This window comes from Molossus molossus, unplaced genomic scaffold (assembly GCF_014108415.1).
Source record: "Molossus molossus isolate mMolMol1 unplaced genomic scaffold, mMolMol1.p scaffold_m16_p_3, whole genome shotgun sequence".
NCBI lineage: Eukaryota > Metazoa > Chordata > Mammalia > Chiroptera > Molossidae > Molossus > Molossus molossus.
The window spans coordinates 98032547-98058706 of NW_023425366.1; the positions used below are offsets into that span (position 1 = coordinate 98032547).

A 26160-nucleotide genomic window follows, 5' to 3' on the forward strand; every position below is an offset into this window, starting at 1 on the left:
AAAAATAAAGAAAGTAATCAACAGCCAGCAAGAGAAATCTCCCAGGAAAGCAGCTTGGACTTGGCAAGGCACTGTTCTCATCATGCGGTGACCACTAAATCACACCCAGGGCTGTCGCCAGCTGCCTGTGGGAGCCCTGGCTTTGGTCCCCAGGCTCTGCCTCTGGAGGGACAGGCAAGGAGGGAAGGGCCTCACCATTGGAAACAGAATGGAATGTTTCTCTCATGACAGCCACATCTCTGTGTCTGAGGTTCCAGATCAGAAAACGGCACCAAAGTTTTCTACCTCCTGTCATTGATTCCAGTTCTAGAAACAACCAGACTTTATCTGGTTGGTCTGTAGACATCAGGAAGATGGGAGACCCTAGAAACAAGTGACACCATGGTGATGACCCAGCAAGTACCCCTTTCTGCCTCAGCTGCCAAAGATGGGACTAAATTTACAACTACAGAATCTCCCTCTTTCAGCTACTCTTAGTCTGTTTTCTGTTTTTTATTGTTCAGCTTTGTTATGTTTAGCTGCACAAACCACCTCAACTCGTTTTGTTTTGTGTTATTTTTTATGTACTCAGGGTATAAAGCCTAAATAAGGATATAAGTCTTATACAATCTAAAAGTTACACCGGAATAACTAAGTCAAGCCAAATGGGATAAAAGGCTGTGATCACCGTGGATAGGTCACAGAGCTACTCTGTACATGAACTGGGAAACTAAATAAAGTACAGAAGCTCTGGAGAAAGTATGCAAACCAGAGGTGAAATCATTAACAGTTAACTGCCTGCATGAGATCCTGGTCAGGAACCCCTGCCCAGGCTGCCCTGGGTCCTGGTGCCTCCCAAACACCACGGGGCCAGTGTTTCCAGGCAGGGCAGGCAGTGATGCTGCTGCTTGGCTGCTACCAGAACACCTTCTCCACCAAGCTAAGAAAAATTTTCCTAATCAGTGACACTAGAACTATGTCAAAATGCACCTTATTCCTGGCAGAGTCATGGAGACATTGTGCCCAAGAGTTTTGCTAACTAGAGAGCGAAGAGTAAACTTTTCAGTAATATGACATGTTTATCAGAAAAAAATTTGGAGTGACACATTTGGATATAACCTGGGGAAAATCTTTTTCACTGAAGAGACTGTCCTACAGTTAGCATGAACCAGAAATCACCCCTGCCATCTTCGCCATATGGACATACCGCCGCCTTTCCTGACGGGTGCTTCTAGATTGCTTTAGGAGCAGGGGGGTGGGAGGCAGCTGCCTGAGCACAGACAGGCCTGGCCAGGCGCCGTGTGAAGTAGACTGAGTGCAATTCTAAGAGCTCCTGGAGAAGCAGGGCTGGCGGCTGCACTCAGCACCCTGGGCAGAAGTGTGCTCTTAGAAATATCCTAATTTGTCTGTATGCAGAGCAGATAGGTTTGCACTGCCATCACATGACTGCTTACAGCTGCCAACCCTTTCTTGTACAACTTGAGTGATCGGCAAGTACCGGGACAGGCTAACTTCTTGTTTCTCTTTTTCAGTCTTTCTTAGCAATTAGTAGACACATAAAACGTCACACCACAAAATGAGAAAACACATGAAATGGCCCTGCTCAGCCAGGCTTTTCTATTAGCAGAATATAAGTCTGGTAGAAAGAATAAGCACGATACTTCTCAGCCTGCATGTTTAGTGTCAATTAGCTACTGTTTCTCACCCAGTTGTAATTGTAAAATCAGGACAAGCCCATTAATAAAACACTTCTGAATGAGTTCTGTGCATAGCGCACTTCGGCAGATGTTGATCCTTGCGAGGTCTTTGAAGGGGAGGCAGTGTTTCCATTTTGGAGGTGGGAAGGTGGGAGCTTAGTGAGCTTAGTTAGGTAAGTGGCCCTGGTCCCTCTGCCCCCAAATGCCTAGTCCCTGCCTACTGCACCCATGGTACCCTCTCAGGTGGCAGCCACTAGGGTGACCTATTCTCGCCATTCAGTGGGAAATCCTGATTGGCTCTCCAGTGGCATTGGTTTCCTTAGCTGGGAATTATGTGCAAATGATAGATGCATTAATTCATTTCTCTTTCGGCCTACTGGCTGGAATGCCAGCATCGGCATTCAAGGACTTTGTCGGGTAAAGGGTTAAATATGTTGACATAAGCCTGGCCCTGACGAAAGGAATGGCATTTACACCCTGTACATTTATGGAAATACTTGCCGAAGGAAAACAACCACAACATTGTGCATGTTTTAAGGAAGAGAATGGCCAGAGTGTCTTTAATTCACTGTTTACCCGTGAGAATTACTCCCAGGAGTAATCCTGCAATAAAATCTTCTTGGTCTATGAGAATAGAAAGAAATTGAATCAAAAGACTCTATTTCCACTTGTATTTATTCAGTCTGGGAAATTCAGTGGGCCGGAGCATTACTATCAGCAGGGGATTCCTTGCTCCTAGCGTTAAATTACTGTCATAATCGCTCAATTATTTCTTCCTTGTACTGTTTAAAATAAAAATCCATCACATTCTATGTTTTTTTTCTAGCATTTATTAGGTTGAGTGTTTAGGAAAATCAATTATAGTCAGTCAGGCATGAATTGATGAATGTTCTTGTAATAATTGTCAGTTGTTAAACTGAATGTACTTTCTCTTCTCACCCTTTTCATTTCCTTCAGAGGGCAGAGGTGGCTCAGAGAGAGGCGGAGACCTTAAGGGAGCAGCTCTCATCAGCCAACCACTCTCTCCAGCTGGCCTCGCAGATCCAGAAGGCGCCGGACGTGGTGGGTAGCCAGGCCTTGTGGGGACTCTGTTTGCCTGGCATCTGTACCCTCTGTGTTACAACTGCTTTCTTCTTTGCTTCTTAACGTCCCTTTTTGGGCTATTTTAAGTAGTGCTGCTGTCTTGGTGGGGAATGCTTTTAACAGTTTAGGGGTGGAACTTGTTAGAGTCAAAGAAGAATTTTGCTGATTATGCGTCGATGCTCTGTGGTCAGTGTGAGACCCGCCCAGCGTGGAGGTGGAGACAGATCCCATCACCAGAGGGGAGCGTCTTCCCCGCAAGGCCTATGGGATGGCAGCTGGCACATGGGTGGTGACCTGAGACTGGAGGTTTGCCAAAATTACACAGGAAAATTGGAGGTTTGGTTTTCTCCGGAATGTGTCCTTCCAGACTGAGAAAAATTTTTGTGATGAGCTGGGAAAGCCAAAGAGGTAATAAGGTGACGCCCTGCTCTGAGTTTGTAATTGCCAGAATCTTGCCTGAAGTGTAGGCATTCAGGAGTGAGGCACACATTCCAGTGTTTTTGCCTCTTGATTTTTCTAATGTAGATGAAAATTACTCCTAGCTAGAACTTTCCCAGCTTGTTCGAGGTAGCTCAGAACTATCTGATTCCAGACTCTTTCCTTCAGTGCTGTGCAGTTATATGGAGCAGCATGTAGTTAAGACCTGACTATTGGAACCATCTCCTGGGCTCAGACCCCAACTCTGCAGTTATCAGCTCTGTGACTTTGGGCAAGTCAGGGAGCTGAGTCTTAGTTTCATTGCCCGTAAAATGGGTTTTTACAAGGGTTTCAGAAATCTAAGCAAAGTGCTTAGAGCAAGACCTAACACATAAGTCCTCAGAAAACCTTATCAATTGCTCTTACGTGGTTGGCATCATTATCTCTAAATCAGGAGCCTTGGTTTTGAAGCTTAATTCCATCACTTTTTTTTACACATCCAGGGAGTTAAACTTACTAGGCCTCAGTTTTTCTGAGTGTAAAGTGAGGAGTAAGTGATCCTGAGGTCCCTTCAGCTCTGATGGCCTATGCTGGGTGAACTGCACTCATAGGTGTCCTTTTACTTAACAAAGAGTGTGCTGGAGCCATTGCTGGGGGCCAGAACCCATAGTGGACACTGGGAGAGCAAGGGAATGAGCACAGTCGAATCAGGGAGACTTGCTTTTGCAATAAGTCCATGTGTCAGTTTAGCAGCCATTAGTCACCTACCCCATAAAGTAGGGTGTTGTTATTTCTTTGTGTAGATGAAGAAATGGAAGCTCTGTGAATGTAAACCCCTTGCTCCAGAGCACTTGCCTCAGTGGCCAAACCAGGACTCAACTGAGGGACCTCTGCCACCTTGTACTAGGACTTTTAAATTACCCCTCAGGAGTGAATCTAAAGCACAGTTTTAGTGTCAGGACCCCTTCTAAGAATGGATTTTTGTTTTCTTCTTTACATTAACATTAAATAAAACATGATTTACATGTCTCGGGATATAAAGAAAATTTCTCCAGTTTAGGAACTATTGCGTTCTGTATACTTCATGGATTCTGGTTTTCATTTTACCTGAAATGGCCCCTTGGCTTTGTCAACGTCCCCTTCTCCAAGTTCACCTGGCCTGGACCCAGCATCACGGTGAGGAAGCGCTCGAGGTCAGAGGCAGTGTGGCTTCTCCTGGCTTTTGTGATGCTTCCTGGTTCTCTGGAGAAAGCCGTCCATCCTGATGTGTCCACACAGGGCTCCTGATCTAAATGGTTTGATTGAAAGGCTTTCTGGCACCATCCTGGACTTTTGCAACCAAAGCATTTCAGAAAGAAATGAATGTTTTTGCAGGTAGAGTAAGATGTGGATCCTAGGGGTGCTTAAACACTTCATCATCTGCTAAGTGCAGTGTTTACATGGCACAGGTTCAGTCTTCCAGGAGCAGCCCTGCCAGGGCTCCCTCGGGTGTGCATTCCCACAGTCACTCAGCTCCAGCCAGCCAGGGAGCAAGCACAGGAAACTGGGCCAGCAGGAAAATGTCTGTTGGGCTTGGCTGGCAGGACTCGGCAGAGAAACAGTAGACTCTATAGATCTAGCGAAGGCCCAAACTGATCTGTTGGGTGTCTTACTGGAATCGCCGGTTTCGGAAGGTGAGCTGCCACTCAGAGAGTGCCTGCCCTGGATGAGGGGCCATGCTGGAGCTGTGTGGTTGCTTTATTTCTGCCTCTTGACACCATGGTCATTAGAGGCAGGTAATATCCTCATTTTACAGGGAAGGGAACTGAGAGGCTCAGAGGAGTGAAGTAATTTGCTGACGGTCACACAGCTAGGAAATGATCAAGCTGGAATATGTTCTACTGCAAAGTCCACTCTTTTCCTACATCCAACTACCTCGCTCTCATGTGCATCAAATGGAACAGGGTACATGTGGGTCCTTTGTCAGGTATTCCCAGATAAATATTAGTTCAGGGCTCTGCTGTACCACACCAGGCCACCTTCTTGAACCTGAGCAGACCATATTAGAAAATACACCTGTCTGTCTCAGGTGAATCTATCGGGTGCACACACTGCTTAGATCCAGCCTCCTTCAGCCGCTTGGTGTTGGCAGGAACAGAGATGCAGTGAGAGAGAGAGAGAAGTAAAGCCAAGGTTCCCGGTCCTCCAGCCTCCCCCGCTAGAGCAGGTAAACCTGAGATCAGCCTTGACTTCCAGTGTCTGTCTCACAGGCTGGGGTCTTGGGCGCACTATCATTTCACAATTAGGTTTTTCTCACATTGAGTAGTGCTCCTGCATCTCATTCATATTTAATATGAAAATGGCTGCAGGATAAAAGAGATGATTATCTAGCTTATTTCAGCCTCGATGGTCTAATCTTAGTAGGAGGACTCACTAGACAGTTACACAGCTTGTGATATTTCACACGAACAGGTTGGGAGAGAGGGGAGACAAATGGGTTCAAAGGGACAAAATTTAAAGGACTATGATCTCAGTAACTTCTTTTTTTCCTGTTTACTTTTCCCTTTGGAAACACACCCCACCATTATCATCATCTTCAGCCCTTTCTTTCTTTTTTATAACAATGTTTTTAGACTCTACAAAGTGTTCTCACTTATCCTCTCCTGCCTCCTGAGACACCAAAGCCCCCATCCCCAAGACCCAGCCCTCATGAGGAATGTAGGTGCCCTTACAGGCCGTGGAAGCCTGGAGTCGTGGGACTGTGCCTGCTGGGACAGATTCTCAGGACCCCATTCTGGTGCCCACAGGGGCCACTTGTCACATTTGAAAAAAAGTCAGTCCCTTCCTTTAGAGGCTACAATCCAAACCAGTATCCTGACTCCGAACCCGAGTCCTACTCCAGACCCCCTGAACCATGGTTTCCAGGGTGGGGCCCAGGACCTATGTGTTTTATAAAGCCCCCAAGTTTTTCAGGTGCATCTGAGGGGAGGCCTGAATGGACACGAGGGAACCTATGGTCCGGCCCTCTTTTGAGTCCGTGGATGCTTCGCCTCTCAGTAGTTATCTCAACAGCATCTGAGCTGCCTGATACTGACCTCGCTGCAGCCTTAAAGGCCACCCTTCCTCTCAGCACCTGTTCACCGGTCACAAAACTTCCTTTCTTGCTATGCCCTCAGACTGAGAGGCCCCAGGTATATCACCCAGGTACAGGCCTCTCCCTCCACCTGCAGCCTGTTGATCATTTCCTGGACCCTGGTTCATTTCTTTCTCAGTTTCCCATGTGTCTTTACAGTGAGACAAGGTTGTCCTCGTGGGGGGGGGCGGGGCGGTGAGCCACATTTGGGCTTAGAGTAGGGTGATCTTTTTTATCTGATTTCCAAAGCCTTACTGCTTTGGGGTATATTACCTCATCTCATTTAGTTTATGCAAGATACAAATGATTTTTGCTGTTATAAATGAAGAATCTGTGGTCCAGTTCCTAAGTTAGTTGATGTGCTGAGGTCACACGGTCAGCTTGTGGCCAGGCCACACTGGGCCTCAGGAGCTGAGCAGATGGCTCTCTGGGACTGCCTACCTCAGGTTCCCATCCTGGGCCCAGGATCAGCACCCAGAGCTGCTGATTTTATATATACAGGGTGGAGCAAAAGTAGGTTCACTGTTGTTCATATAGAAAATAATACAATAAATAATAATGCAAGATAAAACTCTGTGTTTCAAGTATCACAACTATAAGCCTACTTTTGCCATACCCTGTATTATTTGAACCACTTGTCTCTGATACAGTAACTTGCCTGTTTAAAATCCCCGATCACCTTTTGGCTTGTTTTACAGACTCTTCCCCTAAGAGCACTTGAAACAGTTTTTATGGCCGGCATCCCTCAGGTTGGAAAGTTGATAAATAAATTAAATGAGATAGCATGGCTTTTTCTACACCCACCCTGAGACTGACCTCCCTGAATATCACTGCCATCATGTCCCCTCACTGCTCCCCAGGCCTGCCACCACAAGTCCAGGCACCTTTGGCCACCCTCTGATCTTTCACCAATATGCCCACTCCTTTGATGAGCTGGCCCCTCAGCATCAGTCCCTCCTTGTGCCCTGCTTCCCACCCTTTCAAACCTCCGTGCCCACCTGTGGTGTCCCACCCTGAAATGGAGCCCCTCTTCCTTCACAGTTAGTGCTATGCCCTTCTCTCCCTCCTCAGGGCTCACCTCCTCATGCATCTCTCACTGTTCTCTTAGTGCTGACCTCCTGTCATTGCTGGAGGACTTGTCTTAGTTCCCTGACTGACCCAGCCAGTGTTATCTAGAGTGGTGCTTCCCAAACTCTGCGGTAAAGGAGAGTTTTGTTTTTCTTTTTAAATTTCCAATCTGTCACAGACTGGTGGTTTTATAAAAGACAATAAAAATGTCTCAGCAATGTCTAATTGCTATAAACATTTCTAAACACTTTCAATTTTTGTACTTGCCTCACTGTATACCAGCAACGGTTTGTGGACTGGCACCGGTCCATGGAGCCCACTCTGAACTGAACTGGTCTGGACAGCATGTGCCTTTAGGTGAGCTGGTGGGAAGGTGCTCACGGGATCCCTGGGGCCATGTCCAGATCTTCGAGAAGTCAGGAGAAATGAACATCTTATTTTACAATATTATACAAATCAAAGAAACAGGAAGTCACTTCTTTGCACATAAAACTTTACATTTTTTAAATGGCAAAGGCCTTAGTTTCCTAGAAGGGAGATGTGAAAAATTACTTCCCTGGGTGACTGGCTGTCCCCAAATGTGAAAACACTGTGACAAGCACATTATGCCCTGCCAGTTGGGGCTGCAGCTGCTGTTTTCCACCCTAGCACATGCCAGATCAAGACGTGAAGTGAGCCCTGACCGCATAGCTCCGTTGGTTAATGTTGGCCTACATATCAGAGTGTGGGTCATGGGTTCAATTGACGCTCAAGGGCATGTACCTGAGTTGCAGGTTCGATCCCCAGCCTCATTTAAGGTGCATGCAGGATGCAACCAATTGACGTGTCTCTCTCACACTGATGTTTCTCTCTCCTCCTCCTCCCCCCTCCCTTCCATTCTCTCTAAAAATCAATGGAAAAAATATCCTCAGGGAAGGATTAACAAAAAATAATAAAAACCCCAACTGCCTCTCTCAAGTCCGACCCTATGACCTCTTCCTGCTTCAGCTTTTCTCTGGCACTTATCAACAACCAACATACTTTATGCTGTTAATAAATGCATTTAGTGCATCTCACCCACCCACCCACCCCACTGACTAGAAGCCCTGTGAAGAAAGGGACTTCCAACCTTTTGTCCACAGTTGTGTGCCTCGTACTCATAAATGCTTGTTGATTGGACAAAGCCTGGTATCAGCTCGCTATGCATATAGAAGTGTGGTGTTCGGAAGGCAGTCATCAGGTCCTGTCCAAGCAGAGGCAGGAAGTCATGGCTTACTGTGAGCGCGCCATCCACGTCCTCCCATCTGCCTGTTTTTGCCGCGGTTACCAGTACAGCTAACCCTGAGCACCTGTCTGAAGCTGGTGCAGTTTTGTCATTTCCTTTCTCCTTCCCAGGAGCAGGCCATAGAGGTGCTGACCCGATCCAGCCTCGAAGTTGAGTTGGCCGCCAAAGAGCGAGAGATCGCCCAGCTGGTAGAGGACGTGCAGAGACTCCAGGCCAGCCTCACCAAGCTGCGGGAAAACTCGGCTAGCCAGATCTCCCAGCTCGAGCAGCAGCTGAGTGCCAAGAACAGCACGCTCAAAGTAAGGGCGCATTGGGGCCGGCAGGCAGGGGAGGGCTGGACACGCACACCCTTTGCCTTCCTCCGCACATGACCCTGGAGGGACCTCAGGGTTGGCCTGCATGGTGTTTCTGGCTCCCCACTGACACCCTGAGAGCTCTTCAATGGGTTGCTTCTGCCCCCAGTGTCTGGGACGTCCGATGGGTGTACTGACCATGGCAGGAGGCTTTGTCTCAGAAGCTGCCTTCTTGGCCCTGTCTTGGCCATTGCACAAGGTATTCTCATTTTTGTGGTCTGCAAAGATAATGGTTAAAATTTGATCTCCTTTAAAAGCAAAAATGACTGTTTAGGTATTCCTCAGTCTGAGCTCCAACCATCAACAAAGTTTTTCCCTCCAGCAAGAACAGTATAACAAGGCTCCCATGGGCACCTCAGTCAGAAGCACGGGTCTATAAGCTCCATCAGAGTTCTTTTTTGCAAGGTGTCATATCCGGAACTGTCAACAAATATGGCAACCTTGAACCTCTGTGAAGTAGCGAGAAGCAGAGTCCTGGAGCCCAAGGCAGGGAGACGGACTTAACCCCTCTGCCAGCTCCAGCCTGGGCAGTGCCTCCAGCACTTGTCAGAGGCCCTCTTCCCCAGTGCCCGCCCACCTGCCCACAGCACAGCTTCACCACCTGAGAGCTGGGACTGACCTGGACCTGGAGATTCTGAGTGCTTCTTGGATGGGTTAGTGCATTTGTCAAGGTTGCAGGCCGTCTGTATAGATACTCCATTAGTCTGGCTCTACTTGCCTTCCCTGGTTTTTGGAGGAAGCTGCCAATGGGAGGACCCAGCTCACTGAAATTTGGGCTCTCCTGGTGCCCAAAAGAAATGAAAGCAAGAGATGCCTTAAACCCTCTGGGCCATGCTCTCAAGCTGCAGGATATTTTTGTCCCTGTGATGTGCCACAGCAGCCCAAAATATGGTATTACTTCAGCACAGGGAGATCACACAGTCAGGCTCTTTCTTCCCAGATGGAATCACAGCAGCCCAGACAAAAGCTAGATCCTGTTGGGGTTTCTTAAAACAGTGTCCCAATTTCAGAACCTGGAATCATTTTCATTATATTAAGTATATATATATGTACTTTACTAAAAGTATTTCCAACCTGTTAAAGTTACTAGTATAATTTGAAGATAGTTCTGGGACCCTAGATTCACAGCATGTCAGAGCCGGAAGGGCCTCCTTGGAGTATCTTATTTGACTATGAAAAGATAGAACCAGCAATGGCTCAGGGTTCCTGCGCCCAGGCCAGACATTCCCCCCGCTCTGCCGTCCCTCCTGAGCCATGCTCACTTGGGCCTCCTTCTGCCCCCAGTCAGCATCTATTTGTGGAATTCGTGAATGAACGAGTGACTGACTGCAAGTATAGTCATTGTATACTAAATAAGGTGGGTCAAGATTAGTTAAAAGCCTGGCTGGTATGGCTCAGTAGATTGAGCATCGTCCCATGGACTGAGAAGTCCCAGTTCAATTCCCAGTGCGGAGTGTGCAGGAGGCAGCCAATTGATGTGTCTCTGTCATATTGATGTTTCTATCTCTCTCCCTTCCTCACTCTCTCTAAAAAAAAGCAATAAAAACATTATTTAAAAAGAAAAAGATTAGTTATAAAAGTGTCAAGACAACTTTTTCTTATGTAGAGTAATTCTAGACTGTAGGTAAGGTCCATTTTGATTATTTTTCCATTGAATTTTTTCTTCTCAACGCATGACCATGTTTCTGACCCAGAGCTAAGTTCTTAATAAGTCTGTCCTCATGGCAGTTCACTGTCCTGACCTCACTGGCACCAGCAGAACCCACAGTTCTCCCTCTCTAGTTTCTTCTTTGCCTCTTTGGGGTGGGTTTCATCCACTGCCCGAGAAACTGCCAGGTGCTTGGGCCTCTCAGGAAAGATGATCCTGCAATTGGGAAGATGTTTGAGAGCTGGTTACATTTGCCATCAACCATGGCATTTATTTCTTCAATGTGTCCTTTTCTCTCATCAGTCTGCTCAGTGAGTACCAGTACTCATTTTTTATTTCTAGATTAAATCTAATTTTCTCATGTTATAACCATTTCTGACCCTAGCACTGGCATTATTATTAGATAATTTGCCTTTTTCTCCTTTGTTACTATTAAAGGGCTTGACTCAAATACATTCTGCATTGGACTACATAAGAGGGAGGCTGTAGACCTTACATTTTTTATTATAGAGCAATTTCTTCTAAATCAGTTAAGGTTTTAATGTTTGCCTTCACAAAAAATGAAACGCAGTTTTCACAAATTAATGTTCTTTATCCGTGTCTTGGGGGAATTCTTTAATACTGTGCAGTTAATGAAACAATTCGGCAATACTTCTTCCAAAATTATTGCTCCCTTATCTTCATCTGATCTAATAATCAAAACATATCCTCTAGTAACAAGACTTCTCTGATTTTAATTATCTTAACCCCTTGTCGCCAGGAGTGAAGATCTACCCAATATCGAACCTGCACTCAAAAGGCATTAGCCTTCCCCAAAGGAATAAGGTTAATTGAATGAGATACCTTCCCAAGGCTTTTTTTTTTACCCCTAATGTGCATAATTTATAGTCTCAAATCTAAACTAAGCATCAATACAATTATTAGGAAAATATTTTATGAATGAAACCTGTCAAACTGACACAGCAGTGGTGGCCACACAGAAGCAGCAGCGAGCCATACCTGAACTTCCGGGGGACTCTCCTCTCCTCCTCCTCCTCCCTGTCCCACCCCCTTCTTCCCCTTCCCCCCAGCCCTTTCCTTCTTGGACCACCTTGTCCAGCTTTGGGGACTCTGAGACACACTGTGTGGTGCTCAAATGAGGGTGGGTTTGAGGATGCTGCAGCTTCCAGCTATCTCAGCATCTTGGAGTTATGGGTGCTTTGCCATGAACATTAACAATGGTCTTTGAGATAAATGCTGATGACAGTCACAGATGGGATGTGGGAGGTTGGTCTTACAAGGGCAGATGGCATAATGGGCAGAATCTTGAGATTATTGAGAATCTTGAGCTTATGGGGGTTTCTTCACCAGCACACTCTGGTGGTGCACTCTGTAACGGAATAGATCTGGTTGCCTTCTGTAGCACCTTGAAGTTCTCCATCTCTTTGCGATTGATATTTCTTCCCTTTACTTAGTCAACTGATTTGTAATTCTTTTGGCTAAATTGACAGTTGAATGTTTCAGTCTTTCTATCCCCGTGTTCCACTTTGTCGAGTTAAGTTCACCATGAACACATCGCTCTCCATATACAGCGGTGCATCTTCTAACCTTTACGTAGACATGGAATTGGGAGGTATTTCCATCTGCCTAACCAGGCAAGTGCTCAAGCACAGTGCCACTTGTAACGGATAATTCTGTATTTATAATTAATGAAATAACCCAGCTGCTACTAGAAGGCTGCTATTTTTTATAATTCTCTATTCTGTGGTCTTCTGTTCAGACACTTTAAAACAGAGGCAGTATAAATAGGCAGTCACCTGTATTATGCTCACTATAGCACAGAAAACAGTGCTACCAAAAGCTTCGATTTAAAATGATAGTTATAAGAAAAGATAGCTAAAAGAACACCAATCTCCCATAGGGAGAAATTAAATTTGTGGGCAGATGTATTAGAATTACCTCCAGGACTGTCTCCAAACTGCGCATGTCTCCCCAACCCTCTGCGTCCCTCGCCACACCCCAAAGTGCTAATGGGTCCCCTTGAGCCACTGTAGAGCATGCTGTGTCCCTCAAGGGGTTGGGACAGGAAGACAAGACTGATAACTGCTTTTCTGGATGCTGTCTCTTCAGGTACATAAGTTTCCTCACCAGGCAGTGTTTACTCTGCACAGAGGCTGCCCTTGGTGATGTTTCAACAAGCATCTTATCGACATCTCAGTGTGTGAAGCTCTACCACCCGCATTGTGTTTGACATTCACTGGGCAAGCAGGCAAGACGGTGATCACTGCCTTGAGGGGGAGGTCACTGAGGTTAGAAGAGGCCTGCAGTGTCTAGCCTGGAGCTATAGGGGAGACCCATGCATATGCCTCCACTGCACCCCACTACCACAGGGGAGACTTAGCCTGGATGACACGAGCAAGGTCTCACATCAACATCCTGAAAGCAGAGAAGCCTAGGGCCGAGCCTCCCAGAGCCTTGTCCTGCTTGGGTCTTAAAGGTACTGTGAGCAGATTGGAGGATAGGATAGAGGAAGCCTTCCACAGGGAGGAGGAATGGTGAAGATGGCCCCACTCGGGGAGCAGTAGCAGGGTCCCAGGGGAAGCAGTCTCAACAAAACAAAGTGGCCTTGTGCCACAGGCTTCGAGGGCTATGGTGGGATTGTGGTGGGAGCTGGAGGTCACAAGTGGGTTCCTATAAAATAACTGTGAACTACTGGAGATACTTTAGGGAGCTAATTACTTGTGGGCATCTATGATGAATCATGGAAAGACACCCATGCCTCTAATCACTTGGTAAGTAAATCCAGATACTTCACTTGCACAGTCCCCAGCTTGCCGCACCCTTAGCTGGCCATGACTCAGTGTCCAGGTGGCCTGTATTGGGCCGGGACCCTCTTGGTCTGACACCATACTGTGAGAAGGAGTTGGCTCCCATCTGCCCTGTGCCTAGGTCATACCTAGATCACAGCTCTCGGGAGTTGGAGGTGACCTGTGACGGAGTTGCCATACAGAGGCTCCTCTTCTCTCCAGAGCCACACTTCTCTAGCCTGCAGCAAGCCCTACAACTGTCACTCTCCCCCCCCCCCCCCCAACCCCCTGTCTGGTGTGCCGTCTCCTCTTTTTGTCTCAGTTCTCAACATCCATGTATGCACAGTGCCTCCCCAGCCATCCCCAGGCTCCTCCCCTCTGGCCAGCATCAGTAGATCCTATATTTACATACATGCTACTTCTCACCAAGGAGTCATGGGGACTGGAAGGAGTCCCCGTTCAGGTGAAAAGGAGGTACATGCTGCCTAGTCCTGAACCCCAGAAAAACTGTAACGGCCCTAGGGCCTGTGCCTCAGACCCCTGCCCTGGGCCAGGGAACTCAGTCATACTTGCTCAGCTCCAACTGGTGGCCCCTCAGCCCAGAGCTATAGGTGAGTACGAGGGGTAACACACCAACACCTGAGCTATCAGTCTTCAAACAGCACTGCTAAGAGCCTGGCTCTGGTCATCCTGGAGGAGAAAGGTGGAGCCATCTGCAAACAGCAACACAGTCACCTTTCTGGCCCAATCTGTTTTATTGCCAAGAGGTGTTGCTTCCTTGACCCCTCTCTGTGCGACAGGGAAGACAAGGCCTTTCCCAAGGGTCTTCCATGCCAGAGGTCCTTTATGTTGTAGCCCCAGGGCACGGAAAGCCCCATGTTATAACTTGACTAAGACAGATATCTTTTATAAATGCAGTCCTTAATTTGCTATACACCAAAATACTTTGCTTTTTTTTTAATTCTCACTCGAAGATATTTTTCCATTGAATTTTTTTAGATAGAGTGGGAGGGAGGGAAAGAGAGAGAAAGAAACATCAGTGTGAAAGAGACACATCAATTGGCTGCCTCCTGCATGACTCCGACTAGGGCCAGAGATCAAACCTGCAAACCCAGGTATGTGTCCTTGACTGGAACCGTGACCCTTCGGTCCATAGGCTGACACTCGTAAAACCACTGAGGCATACCGGCCATGGCTGGTCTTGGGTTCTTAATTAAGCTGCCCCCAAGTAGTGGCAGAAATTTAGTTCTCAGTGAATACTTATATCCAACCAAATTGCAGGTTTCAGTCCTAAGGCCTTCTGATCTGGGCTGACCTCAGGTCTGCAAAAAATACCTCTAAATGTGCTCTCAGAAAGATGGACTGGGACTTGGTAATGGTCCTGCATCCAAGACCCCACAGTGCCCATATCTGCACCATGTCCTTGCCTTGTGTCCCTTAGCTCATTCCTTTAAGGTCATTGCTGCTATCCCATTTTATAGACAAGTTTATTAACATGTCCAGAGTCACCCAGCTTGTAAGGGACAGAGTTGACTCCAGGTTCACTGCCGTGCCAGGTTCACTGCCATGCCAGGTTATGTATTTTCCTCTCTCGCTGCCTTTCTTACTGCCTTTCTCCTGATCTCTGAACATGACCAAGTTTTATGTGTGTTTCGTATCCAGCATCAGTGAATTCCTCAGTCTGAAAGGTGTTTCTGTATCCCAGCAGCACTGGGTAATCTTTTGTTTGGGAAGGCTGGCACATTAGTGCTTCCTGCTATTCCACTACAGGGAGAAGAATGAAATAATCAGTTTTTCATGAGCACCTTCTGAGAATCTTTTGTCGGAAAATGAGTGCATGCTACCCCGTTTGATTATGGCTGAGAAACCATTATAAACAGAACATTGGCAAGAGGTCTTAAAAAGGAACTAGGGCAGCGCAATTTCACGCAATGGAAAATGCACAAAACTGCCAGCAAATGCAATAGAAAAGGTGGACTAGATGAATTTTGTTTACAGAACACCTGAATTCTTGAAACAGGGAGCAGCGTGGGATTCAGGTAAATGTCCAAGCTGATCGCCAGATGAGCTGCTCCTCCCTCAATTCTAAAAGGTTCTCAGTTGGCTTTAAACTGTGATCATAGTGGTGGTGTTGAAGCAGAAAGCAACTGGAAGCCCTGGAGATAGGAGGGTGCTTTGATCTGGCACCGGAATTTGTTCACCTGGGCTTGGAAACTCGCTAACTCGTTAGAACCCTCTCTCCAAGCTGGGTCTTTGTGTTTTATATTAAGTTGCCTTGTTTCCCCCACAGAGCTCTCTTTGGGGGAGAAAAAAGCAAACTAGTCCAAAACGCCTTTGTAGAGGGGAGCAACTCTGCTGATCACCCTGTGTCAAAGGCCCTTCCAGGCAAGAAAGCCCTGCCGAGCTCTGCGCAAACAGCACATCAGCGCCCCGCTAGCACATGACTTGAATGGTGCATATTAGAGCATCATGCTGCCTGGGAGATGTGCTGTCACTCCCCTGGGCCCCCTGGCCAGAGCCCCTCATGGCCAGGGCACTCTCAGAGGGCTTTCCCCACAGGACTCAGAACCGTCAGGGAAACCCCTGGCCATCCAGCTGAACAGGCCTCCATTCCTAAGATCCCCTACAAATGCTTTTTCTTGCTGCCTATCTGATGACAACCTCAATAGCAAAGGGGCTGTATCTTTTGTTTGAGGGTCCCACCAAAGGTATTGACAACTAGCTGTATGCATCAGCTAGCCAAACATATTTTGTGAAAAGCCACATGCTGCTTTCAAAACACCAGTAAAGGTTCTCTTCATTCTGTTTGCCATTTCATGGTATTCGAAAAAAATGGCTTTTTCCTTATTTTCAAATTGTATGTCACAGCCTTATATTGCCGTGTGTGTGTGTATGCCTGTGTCCACTGACATAGGTGTTCACACTGGACCACAGAGTGAAAGACAAAAGACAACGCCGCATGTTATCAGCTTTCATTTGTACTTGTTTGCATTCCTTATTAGGGACCACTGGCTTACAGGGAATGTAGTCAGTGAAATCTGCTTAGTCCGTTTGGCTGCCATAACAGAATACCACAGACTGGGGGACTTATAAACAATTAACATTTATTTCTCACAGTTTCAGAGGCTGGGAAGTCCAAGATCAAGGCACTGGCAAATTTGGTGTCTGGTGAGAGCTTCCTCCCTGACTGCCTTGTCTCTATGTCTTCACAGGATGGAATAGAGTAGGCAAGGGAGCTCTCTGGGGCCTCTTTATGAGGCCACTAATCCCATTCATGAGGTCTCCACTGTAATGACCTAATCACCTGCCAAAGACCCCATCTCCAGATACCATCGCAGTGGGAGTTAGGATCTCAACACATGCATTGCTGGGAAGGGGGAGGGAGAGGAAGGACACAAACATTCAGTTTATAGCAGAGCCCATCAACCTATTTAGACATGGCGACTAATAAAATTCCTCTCTGTTTTCAGCAACTGGAAGAAAAACTCAAAGGACAGGCTGACTATGAAGAGGTGAAGAAAGAGCTAAAGTAAGTGTGGAGATGCCTGCTCAGCTACTCACAGGCCAGAGCTCACTGGGGGTATCTACTAAAAAACACCATGGCAGCGAAGGGGCAGCCCCAGGTCCTGGAACTTGGCTTCAGCAGACGCTGCACTATAGGCCATGTCCTGGGCTGCCCAACGCTGTGGGTGTTTGCCCTTAAGCCTGTGCCTGAATTCTTTGGACTTTTTATAAAATTGTGCATTTAAAGTATGGCAGTATGCACAGAATTAGAGGAGACATTACCATTTTAGAAATTATAAAATATGAGCTTGTTTTTCAGTTATAAATTCCCCAAGCAGAGCAGAGCAAAGCAGGGAAGCATTTTCCATTTGAAAGAATACACCTGGCCTCACTAGACTCCAGACTTTCTTTTCCCAACCGCCAATTCCCCATCCGAGAGGCAGCATCTGAAAGCATGTTGTCCTGATGCTTACATTTTCAAGCTTAGATGTTCCCTCCTCAGGTCCCACCACCCACCCTGACCCTCCTGCCTCACACTCTTTCTTTCCCCAGAGCCTACCCTTCGCCCTCCTGCAGCTCCCAGGCTCTGGTCTCTAACCTGTCCCCTAGTTCTAGCACCCTCCCAGCTCATGACCTTCTCCCCTAGCCTCTATTCCCAGAAACTAAGACTCCTTGACCAGCTTACAGTACATCCCTGATTTGTTCCCTCCCATCTATCCACCTGCCCAGCTGGCCCTCACCTTTCCCAGAGCATCCTTCCCACCTTCCTGCCAGCCCTTTTGTTGCATCGCAGCCCCCAACACATCAGTATCCGAAAGCCACCCCACTTGGTGGCTTTTCTGATAAAATGTGTTCTAGGTCTCCCACTTCCTATTGATTTAAGTGCTTTTTCAGATACATGCTCACATTTTCTTCCCATGTCTGTCCCGGGGTCACCATATCTCCAGTGTTCTGTAAAACAGTCTGCTCCTTCAAGGCCCATCTCACTCTCTAACTCCTCAAGACACACCTTGTCTCCAGCCCAATGAGCTCTCTCCTGCCAATGTCTTCTATAGGTTTTCTCTTCCCCGTGCTCTCTGGATTTTGTCTTCCTGAAATAGCCCATAATGTTGGTGAGGACGGGGAGCAGAGTGGTTCTAATTCTCCAATGTCAGGCGCATAGTGGGTCGTCTGTAAAGACATGTTGACTAAATGAAGAGACACTGGTGTTTTTAGCATAAACTTAGAGACTCCATCTTCTCTTTTTTTTATCCTCACTTGAGGACAATTTTTTTTTTTGCATTTATCTTCAGATAGAGTGGGAGGGAGAGAGGGAAGAAGAGAGAGAGAGAAACATCGATGTGAGAGAGACACATCGAGTGGTTGCCACCCACACAACCCCAACCAGAGCCGGGGACAAACTGCAACCGAGGTACGTGCCCTTAGCAGGAACTGAACCCAGGGCTCTGGTCCACAGGCCAACACTCTAACCGCTGAGCCAAACCAGCCAGGGCGAGACTCCCATCTTCTCTTACATGATCCTAAAGAAGCTCTCAGACAAGAACGTAGTTGTGAACATGATGGCCACTAGAAAGGACAAGTTCCAGGCTTCGGTCTGATGTGAGGGGGCCAAGTTCTTTTAGTATTTCCCATAGCACGCTATGAAATAAAACTGCCTAGTTTACCCGCATTAGCTCCCCTTCATTCTGTTTTGTTGGTTTACATGACAGAGACCTCTGCAAAAGTATAACTGTAGAGAAACTAAGCAGTCAGCTGCTTACTGAACCTCGTGGTGGCTGTGGCAGAATGTGGTCTCTTGGGGCATGGGCACATTTACACACTGTGTTCTCCTGGTGACACTTCTGTGGAGCTTAAAGAGGGCAGAAGCTAAAGTCATGGCTTCGAGAAAGCTGGGAGAACTCAGGTGGCCCATGGCTGGGATGTGCAGCCCCTCTCATTCCCACCTTCCCTCCGTGTGTGAGAAGGAAAGTAATGTCTGTGCTAAAGAAACACTGGCAACAGCAGTTATGGGCACCTCAACTCACTCAGCTCTTGGACTTGTTGAAACAGGCTAGAGACTGATGTGATTTCAATGACAAGGAGAACAAAAGAGAAATAAACTTGCTCTCCCACACCTTTGCGGTGGTGCTCCTTCCCCAGCCCAGGGCTGCAGAGAAGGTCTGTGCCAGCTTTTGAGCCATCCAGCTGCCAGAGAAGCCATGTTTTTTACCCATTTCCCCATCCCCAGGTGCCAGCTACCAAGTAAGCATGTGGGGCGACGGCCCTGGGGTGCTGAGATTTCTGTCTCTCTGGCTCCCTTGTAATGAACTCTTTCATTCCCACTTACTTTACAAATACATTCCACTTGCATCAATGTTATGCCTGTGTTCAACTTTAAAATTATACTCTGAACAGACCTGGTGTGATTCCATATGGAATGATTTACATGATGGGCAAGAAACTTTTGCTGGCCAACTGCTAGTTGAATAGTTATTCTAGAGACGTTATCAGATTATAATGCTGCCAGGGAAGTTGTTAAAGTTGTCAGATCCTCCATTCCTGGAGAGCAGGAAATTGCGATGTTGATGCTCATTAGTATGGCCGTTGCCAAAGGTATGGGTAGGAAATAACCACCCTGTCTTGCTCTTCACAGTATTCTGAAGTCCATGGAGTTTACACCGTCCGAGGGAGCTGGGACACAGGTACATGGTATCACTTTGCTTTTAGTGTGTGTGAGCATCAGCATGTCCACAGTCACTGTTTGTCCCTAGGCTAGCTTCACCATCTTGGTATTTCTGAGACCTCTGCCTACAACTGACCAGTCATTCCTCGAGAACATTTAACCAAGTTAAAGCAAATCAGCTTTATTTAAAAGGAAAAGTTAGTGTTTTCTAAACTGGTGACTTAGTGTAAGTGAAACTGATTTAAGTTGGTACTAAAAACCTGAATAAAAACAATTTCAGGTTGTGTTAAAGATCAGTCCAAAAAGGCAAGGTGACAATGCCATGTGGTAACCTGGTAGCCAATTAAAATTTAAGTCATCTAATGGAATCCTGCTGCTGATGCCCAGAAAGCAGCTGACTCTGCAGCTGGCACCTTTACAGTGTGTCTGACAGGTGTGTGGCTCTGCGGCCAGATGAGGTTTAGACTATTTCAACTTCGGGAAGGAATAGAGAATAGTTGTCTAGAAGAAAAATTACTTCAACTGAAATGAATTCTTTTGGAAAGGAACTTGAGCGTTTTCCACACATGTATCAATCACCTTCGGGGAAAGTCAGATTTCTGTAACATGTCAGAGTCAGAGAGTTGGGTATAGAACTGTGGAGGCAAGGGTTGCGGGATCTGGTGGCCCAGAGAGTGAGAGGGTGGCCCGCCCACAGTGAGCCCCACTCTGCCCTGTCTAGGACGCATCCAAGCCCCTGGAGGTGCTGCTGCTGGAGAAGAACCGCTCGCTGCAGTCCGAGAACGCCGCACTGCGCATCTCCAACAGTGACCTGAGCGGTAGGTTCACAGGGTCTCACGTGCCATGCTCGGTCCCTTCCGGGGGTCGAGGAAGAGGAAGGTGAACCGTGAGTCTGGGCCGATGCATGACGGGAACATCACCCGTTGATGAGAACCTTGACTAATAAATGTTTGGTCTCCTCGTCCTCCTCACTGCTCCTCTCCTTCCCTTCCCCGCCTGCTTACGATGGTCAAGGTGAGACGTGTGGCCGCAGAGCGTCTGCGGAGGTCAGTTAGAGCCGGTGTTGTAGATCTCAGGAGGAACACTCGGAGGATGTTGGCTTTCTGATCTCTTCCTAGTTGTGCGGCCTCTCTCGTGGTGTTTCCGGGGGCTGCTGACAAGGTTGGCCCTGCCCTTCCAGGCTCAGTGGAGCTTTTCTTCCTTTGTCAGGTTTTCCTTGGGAACGCATCCCCCATCCTTAGCCTTTCTTTGCTCATCCTAAAATGGTGGCGTCACTGACTGCTTCTGGTTTTGGCAGCTGGTAAACCGTTTAAAAGTGTCTTGGGCTCCGATGATATTTCATTCTTAAAATGTGCGTGCCTTCGATCGAGTGGACTCGGTGCAGTGCATTCACCTCAGAGCAAGTGGTATGAGAGAATCCGTTGGTCCCAAAATGTCAGTGTTTGCTGCTCCTCAGGTGGGGCCCTCCTGGTAATAGCTCGAATGCCAGAGGCCCAATCAGAGGCCCGCGACTTGTCAACTCTTTACTGTGTGTGGTACCGGCTCCTTGTCACTTTAGGAGTTTGAATCTATGTCAAGGGGACTCTCCAGGCTGCAACGTACAAGAAAGGTGCAAACATGAAATGCATGTTGCTTGTTTCCGGGGGGCCTCGTTTGGCTGATTTAAAAATTCAATTGAAAAACAAACCAACACTCCTCATTGGCCCTTGTAAAATCTGCACTTTTTTTCCCTTTTGTGGGGCAAACTGCATTTTGGTCTTGGTTTTTTTTCCCTTTTGAATCCCCCATAATGCATTATGTTTGCCCTTCCTTGTAGGGTCAGCCAGGAGAAAAGGGAAAGACCAGCCTGAGAGTCGGCGTCCTGGACCTTTGCCGGCGCCCCCTCCTCAGTTGCCCCGCAACACGGGGGAGCAGGCTTCCAATACTAATGGTACACACCAGTTCTCACCAGCGGGGTTAACTCAAGACTTTTTCAGCTCATCCCTGGCAAGCCCCAGCCTACCCCTGGCTTCTACGGGAAAATTTGCACTAAACTCTCTCCTCCAACGACAGCTAATGCAGTCCTTCTACTCCAAGGCCATGCAGGAAGCAGGAAGCACAAGCATGATTTTTTCAACAGGTCCATACAGCACAAACTCCATATCTTCCCAAAGTCCATTACAACAAAGCCCAGATGTAAATGGCATGGCCCCGTCTCCCAGCCAGTCAGAAAGTGCTGGGAGTGTCTCCGAGGGCGAGGAGATAGACACTGCAGAAATCGCCCGGCAGGTGAAAGAGCAGTTGATCAAGCACAATATCGGACAGCGCATTTTCGGACATTATGTCTTGGGACTGTCTCAAGGGTCTGTGAGCGAGATTCTGGCCCGGCCCAAGCCATGGAATAAACTGACTGTTCGCGGCAAGGAGCCTTTTCACAAGATGAAGCAGTTCCTCTCGGATGAGCAGAACATCTTGGCTCTTCGTAGCATCCAAGGCAGACAAAGAGGTGAGAGACTTTCAAGGGTTGGCGCCAGCGTGTGAGCCTGTCACAGTGGTGTGTGCATGTCTGTGTGTGATGAAACATTTGTGCATCACATCAGGTAAAACTCTCTTCAGTTCTACCATTTCCAGAGTTCAAGGGTCGACTGGCATGAGCAAAGCTGTTAGATTTGGGAGATCTGGCCTCTGAAATCCGTTCAGGACCTCGCTGTAGTAAACTCAGTATTTCAGTACTGTGTGTTGAATCAGGGGAATTACATTACATGCAGCATCCTTATGTGTTTAGTGTCCAGTGGTCCAATTGGCCTTGGTTGCTGGCCTCACATGAGGAGGAGTCCTTGGGTACCATGTAGCCCTAGAGCAGCAGCAGCAGCCCGGCTCAGTCCTCACACAGAGCTGGTTCCATGGGGAGGGTGTATCAACCACATGTTCTTCCCACCGCACAGAAAAGAGTGTGTCCTGTGGTCAGCTCTCTCCCAGTGTTTATGTTCTGTTAGTGATTTATTATAAGCAAAACACGCCTGCCATGAGTTAAACACATGAAAGTTTCATTAAAACACCCTTACTACCCACCCTCCATAAAAATAAAAAGTCATTCTGGTCCCTAATTGAAAGAATTCCTTCTCTCTCTAACAACAGGGGATCATTCTGCTAAATCAAGAGTGATAGAGGTAATCTTAGATGCATTTGAAAAACCTTGAAATTTAGGCTCAAAACAAACAGAAGGGAGACATTCAAACAGTATCACTTTGCACAACGCACATCAGTGGCGATGTTAACTGAAATGGACTGTCTTTGGATGATTAATGTGAGCTTTGTCCCGGGGGCTGGTGGGCGATTTGCTTGGCGGCAGTGCTCCCTCCGTTTGCCCCTGATGGCATTGGTGCCGCAGGCCTGAGGTCCATCTGATCTCCTTTTGCAGCAGAGCCTTGGCCTCTGAGGCCAGTCAGCCAGGGAAGGGCCTCTCAGAAGTTTCTAGTAGCTCCCGAGTTGGCACAGGAAGCCCTGAGCCCTCTCAGTAGTGACAGGTGGCTCAGATTTCATGTCACGCAGCCCATATCGTCAACACCACCATCCCCCTGATTGTTTTGTTCTTACCACACTTGTTTTTCAACAGAGAATCCAGGCCAGAGCCTGAACAGACTATTTCAGGAAGTACCGAAACGAAGAAATGGGTCTGAAGGTATGTTGCAGGCAGGTGTTTTTCTTTGCAGTTAGTAACCTAGGAAGCAGCATGTCCTTAGCTGTATATTTGGGTTAAAACTGTGCAGTGTGATTCTGGCCTGGAACCTGATGGAAAAACAGAGCTAGTAAGTATAAAACAAAGCACGGGTTCAAATACACAAGCCCCTTCCTCCTGAGCTGCTTGCACTGTACTGAGTGCAGAAGAGGTGAGAAGCGGGCTCCACCACTAAGCATTAGTCCCCAAATAAGAATCCCGTCCCTCTTTAGAGTCAAATTATGCCTTTCCCATTTTCTCAGAAGCAGGTGAAAGAATAACAGTTGTTGCTCTGAGAAAAGTCAGGTGACTAAGTGAAATGAGATACTGCTGCTTCCTTGTACTCTCTTTTAACTATGAAATATGTTAAAGGTGCTACGGAGTGGACATATTCCAGTCATAATCAGTTTTCCTGTGGGCCCTGGCAAGCCAGCCCCACTGCACTCCTTGGAGTTGCATCTTTAATGGGGCTTGATCCCAGTGGCATGCTGGGTTTTAAATGGTGTGGTGTGGTGTGGTTTATGTTTAGTAAGGTAGTGAAAAATTAAAACATGGACAGTTTCCAGAAAGAACTGGGGCCAGCCCCCGGGCCATAGTAGCTTCAGTGCATCTGTACTTGTGGCTACTCTGCAAAGCATCACTATGTGACCAAAAGACTGAATTCTTGTCTTTGAGGGATTTCTGTAGGTTCCTCTCCTCATTCATACTTTTTTAAAAGACAGTATGTGATCATAGATCCAAAAATTTAAGTTAAGCCTTCAGCCTCTTCACCTTGTACATTCAAATGATTGATAGGTAATCAGCCTCAACCCTTTACCCTTTCACATGCAGAACCTTGAACATAGCCCCATGCCAAAGCAGTTGTTGGAATTGCTTTTAAATGACTCATGAAAACCATTGCCTTTTAATCCTTCATCTTTTTTTATACCAGATTAAATGATTTGCTCTCTCTGGTCCCAACCCGTGGGTGTCCAGCTTGGGTAAATGTGAGAACTTGTCCCACTGGCCAAGTAACACTTAACGCCAGGTAGATTCAGCAGGAAGCCCTTCCTGCACGGGGTCACGGTACCGCTGTGAAGTTGCAAACGCAGCAGGTACAGGTAAATGGGAGGCGACACCTGCCTCCTTTCCATCACCGGCCTCAACTCCTGTGAGATCTATTTATCAGAATGACATCTTTATGCAGCACTGGTTTTTGTTCCAGGTGTGGGTTAGATGTCATTGGTGTGGCTTCTCCTTGCAGGTAACATCACCACCCGGATCCGAGCCTCAGAGACCGGGTCCGATGAAGCAATCAAGTCCATCCTGGAACAAGCCAAAAGGGAGCTGCAAGTGCAAAAGACTGGTACGGATTCCACCTCTTTGTCTACTATTTTCCAAATTTAATTAGAATAGTGTTGTGGGACATTCTGGTCAGTGGTAGTTAACTTTTCATTTAAAAAAATAGAATGTGTGTTTTCAAGCATTTAAGCAAGCGCAGAGTGGTAGGTCTCTGTGATACCTATTTTGCTGACTTTGAGCAGCCCTGGCAGCTGAGGATGGACCACCACAGCACCCCAAGGATGCTGCGAGGGTCATGTGGGGTCTCCCTTGGTTATTGGGTCTTGTCCCCAGGCTGCCTACTCCTTCATTGCTTGTTCAGTGAGTGAGCTCAACGCTCCCTTCTGGGAAGCAGGCCTGGGCTGGGCATTTTTACCTTCTTTAAACTAGGTCTTCAAACTAGTTCCTTAAAACAACCCTGGAATATAGATTTTATTATCCTATTATTCCTGATTAATATGCTGAAAGTTAGAATAATTTGCCCAAACTGATTAACTGATATACCCTGGATGGAAACCCTGATCTCTCAACTCTTGTCTCAGCACTTTCCCCTGTGTTTTCATCTGCCTCCTTCCAGAGATCCCCGAGCGGTAGGAAACGACTCCTTGTGGGATCGGCCTGACAATGGACGGAGCTTTCAGTTTGGTGTGGTTCTTACCCTCAAGGCCAGAGTTGAGGTTTAAGCCAGTGCTCCTCTGGGTGGCTGCACAAACAGAAAGCTTGGCAGAGCACCCCTGGCAGCGTAGGAGAGATCCCCAAATTGAGAGTGGAAAAGCCATCCTGGCCGGTTTGGTTCAGTGGTTAGAGTGTCGGCCCGCGGACCAGAGAGTCCTGGGTTCGGTTCCCAGTGGGGGCATGTACCTCAGTTGCAGTTTGTCCCCGGCCCCGGTTGGGGCCGTGTGGGTGGCAACCACTCGATGTGTCTCTCTCACGTCGATGTTTCTCTCTCTTCCTTCTTCTCTCCCTCCCTCCCTCTCTTCCACCCTCCTGCTCTATCTGAGGATAAATGCAAAAATATCCTCGAGTGAGGATTTTTTTTAAAAAGCCCACCTTGAGATGTACCACCTTCCCTTCTGCAGAAGTGGTGGTACTGCCTGTATCCCGAGGATGCTGTGAGGTTCATGTGAGTTGGAAAAGGGAAGGCCTTCTGTTAACCAGTAGGGTCCAGTCCTCAAGAGACATTAATGATTGTAACTGTTGTTTGAGGCATTTTGCAGCCTCATTTAAAGGAAAAGAGCTAGCTTGTACAATTTCCTCCCCTAGATATGAAGACACATTACAGAGTTGGCCCAGCTAGGGGGCGTGTTCAGCCTAGCACCTCTCAACCAGGGTCTCCCTTCACAGTTATCTGGGAGCTGGTTGAAAATGCAGATGCTGGTCCAGCCCCATACTTGCTTTTCAATCAGATACTTCAGAGCTGTGACCTGTGGCATGTGCATCTTAACAAGCCCAGCAGGTGTTTCTGGTGCACAGCCCTAGTTACTCAGTGATCTAGTCTGTTACCCATCCCAAGTTCACAGATGGAAATCCTGAGGCCCAGCGATGCCTTGTGACTCCCCCTGAGTCCTGC

General features: G+C 47.4%; 1 protein-coding gene across 6 annotated transcripts in view; it reads left to right on the forward strand.

Annotated features, from left to right (window-relative positions):
* The window catches only part of CUX1 (cut like homeobox 1), a 363160-nt gene that overhangs the window by 267243 nt on the left and 69757 nt on the right, over positions 1–26160 (forward strand). For 2 of the 6 annotated variants that reach the window (XM_036278816.1, XM_036278814.1), the window contains exons 10-17: positions 2634–2738; positions 8731–8919; positions 16878–16936; positions 19544–19592; positions 20295–20391; positions 21390–22058; positions 23169–23234; positions 24514–24615. In XM_036278816.1, coding sequence (XP_036134709.1) covers positions 2634–2738; positions 8731–8919; positions 16878–16936; positions 19544–19592; positions 20295–20391; positions 21390–22058; positions 23169–23234; positions 24514–24615 — 1336 coding nt within the window. The remainder of the gene's footprint in view (positions 1–2633; positions 2739–8730; positions 8920–16877; positions 16937–19543; positions 19593–20294; positions 20392–21389; positions 22059–23168; positions 23235–24513; positions 24616–26160) is intronic. The other 4 variants (XM_036278819.1, XM_036278818.1, XM_036278815.1 and 1 more) reach the window with 3 other exon arrangements.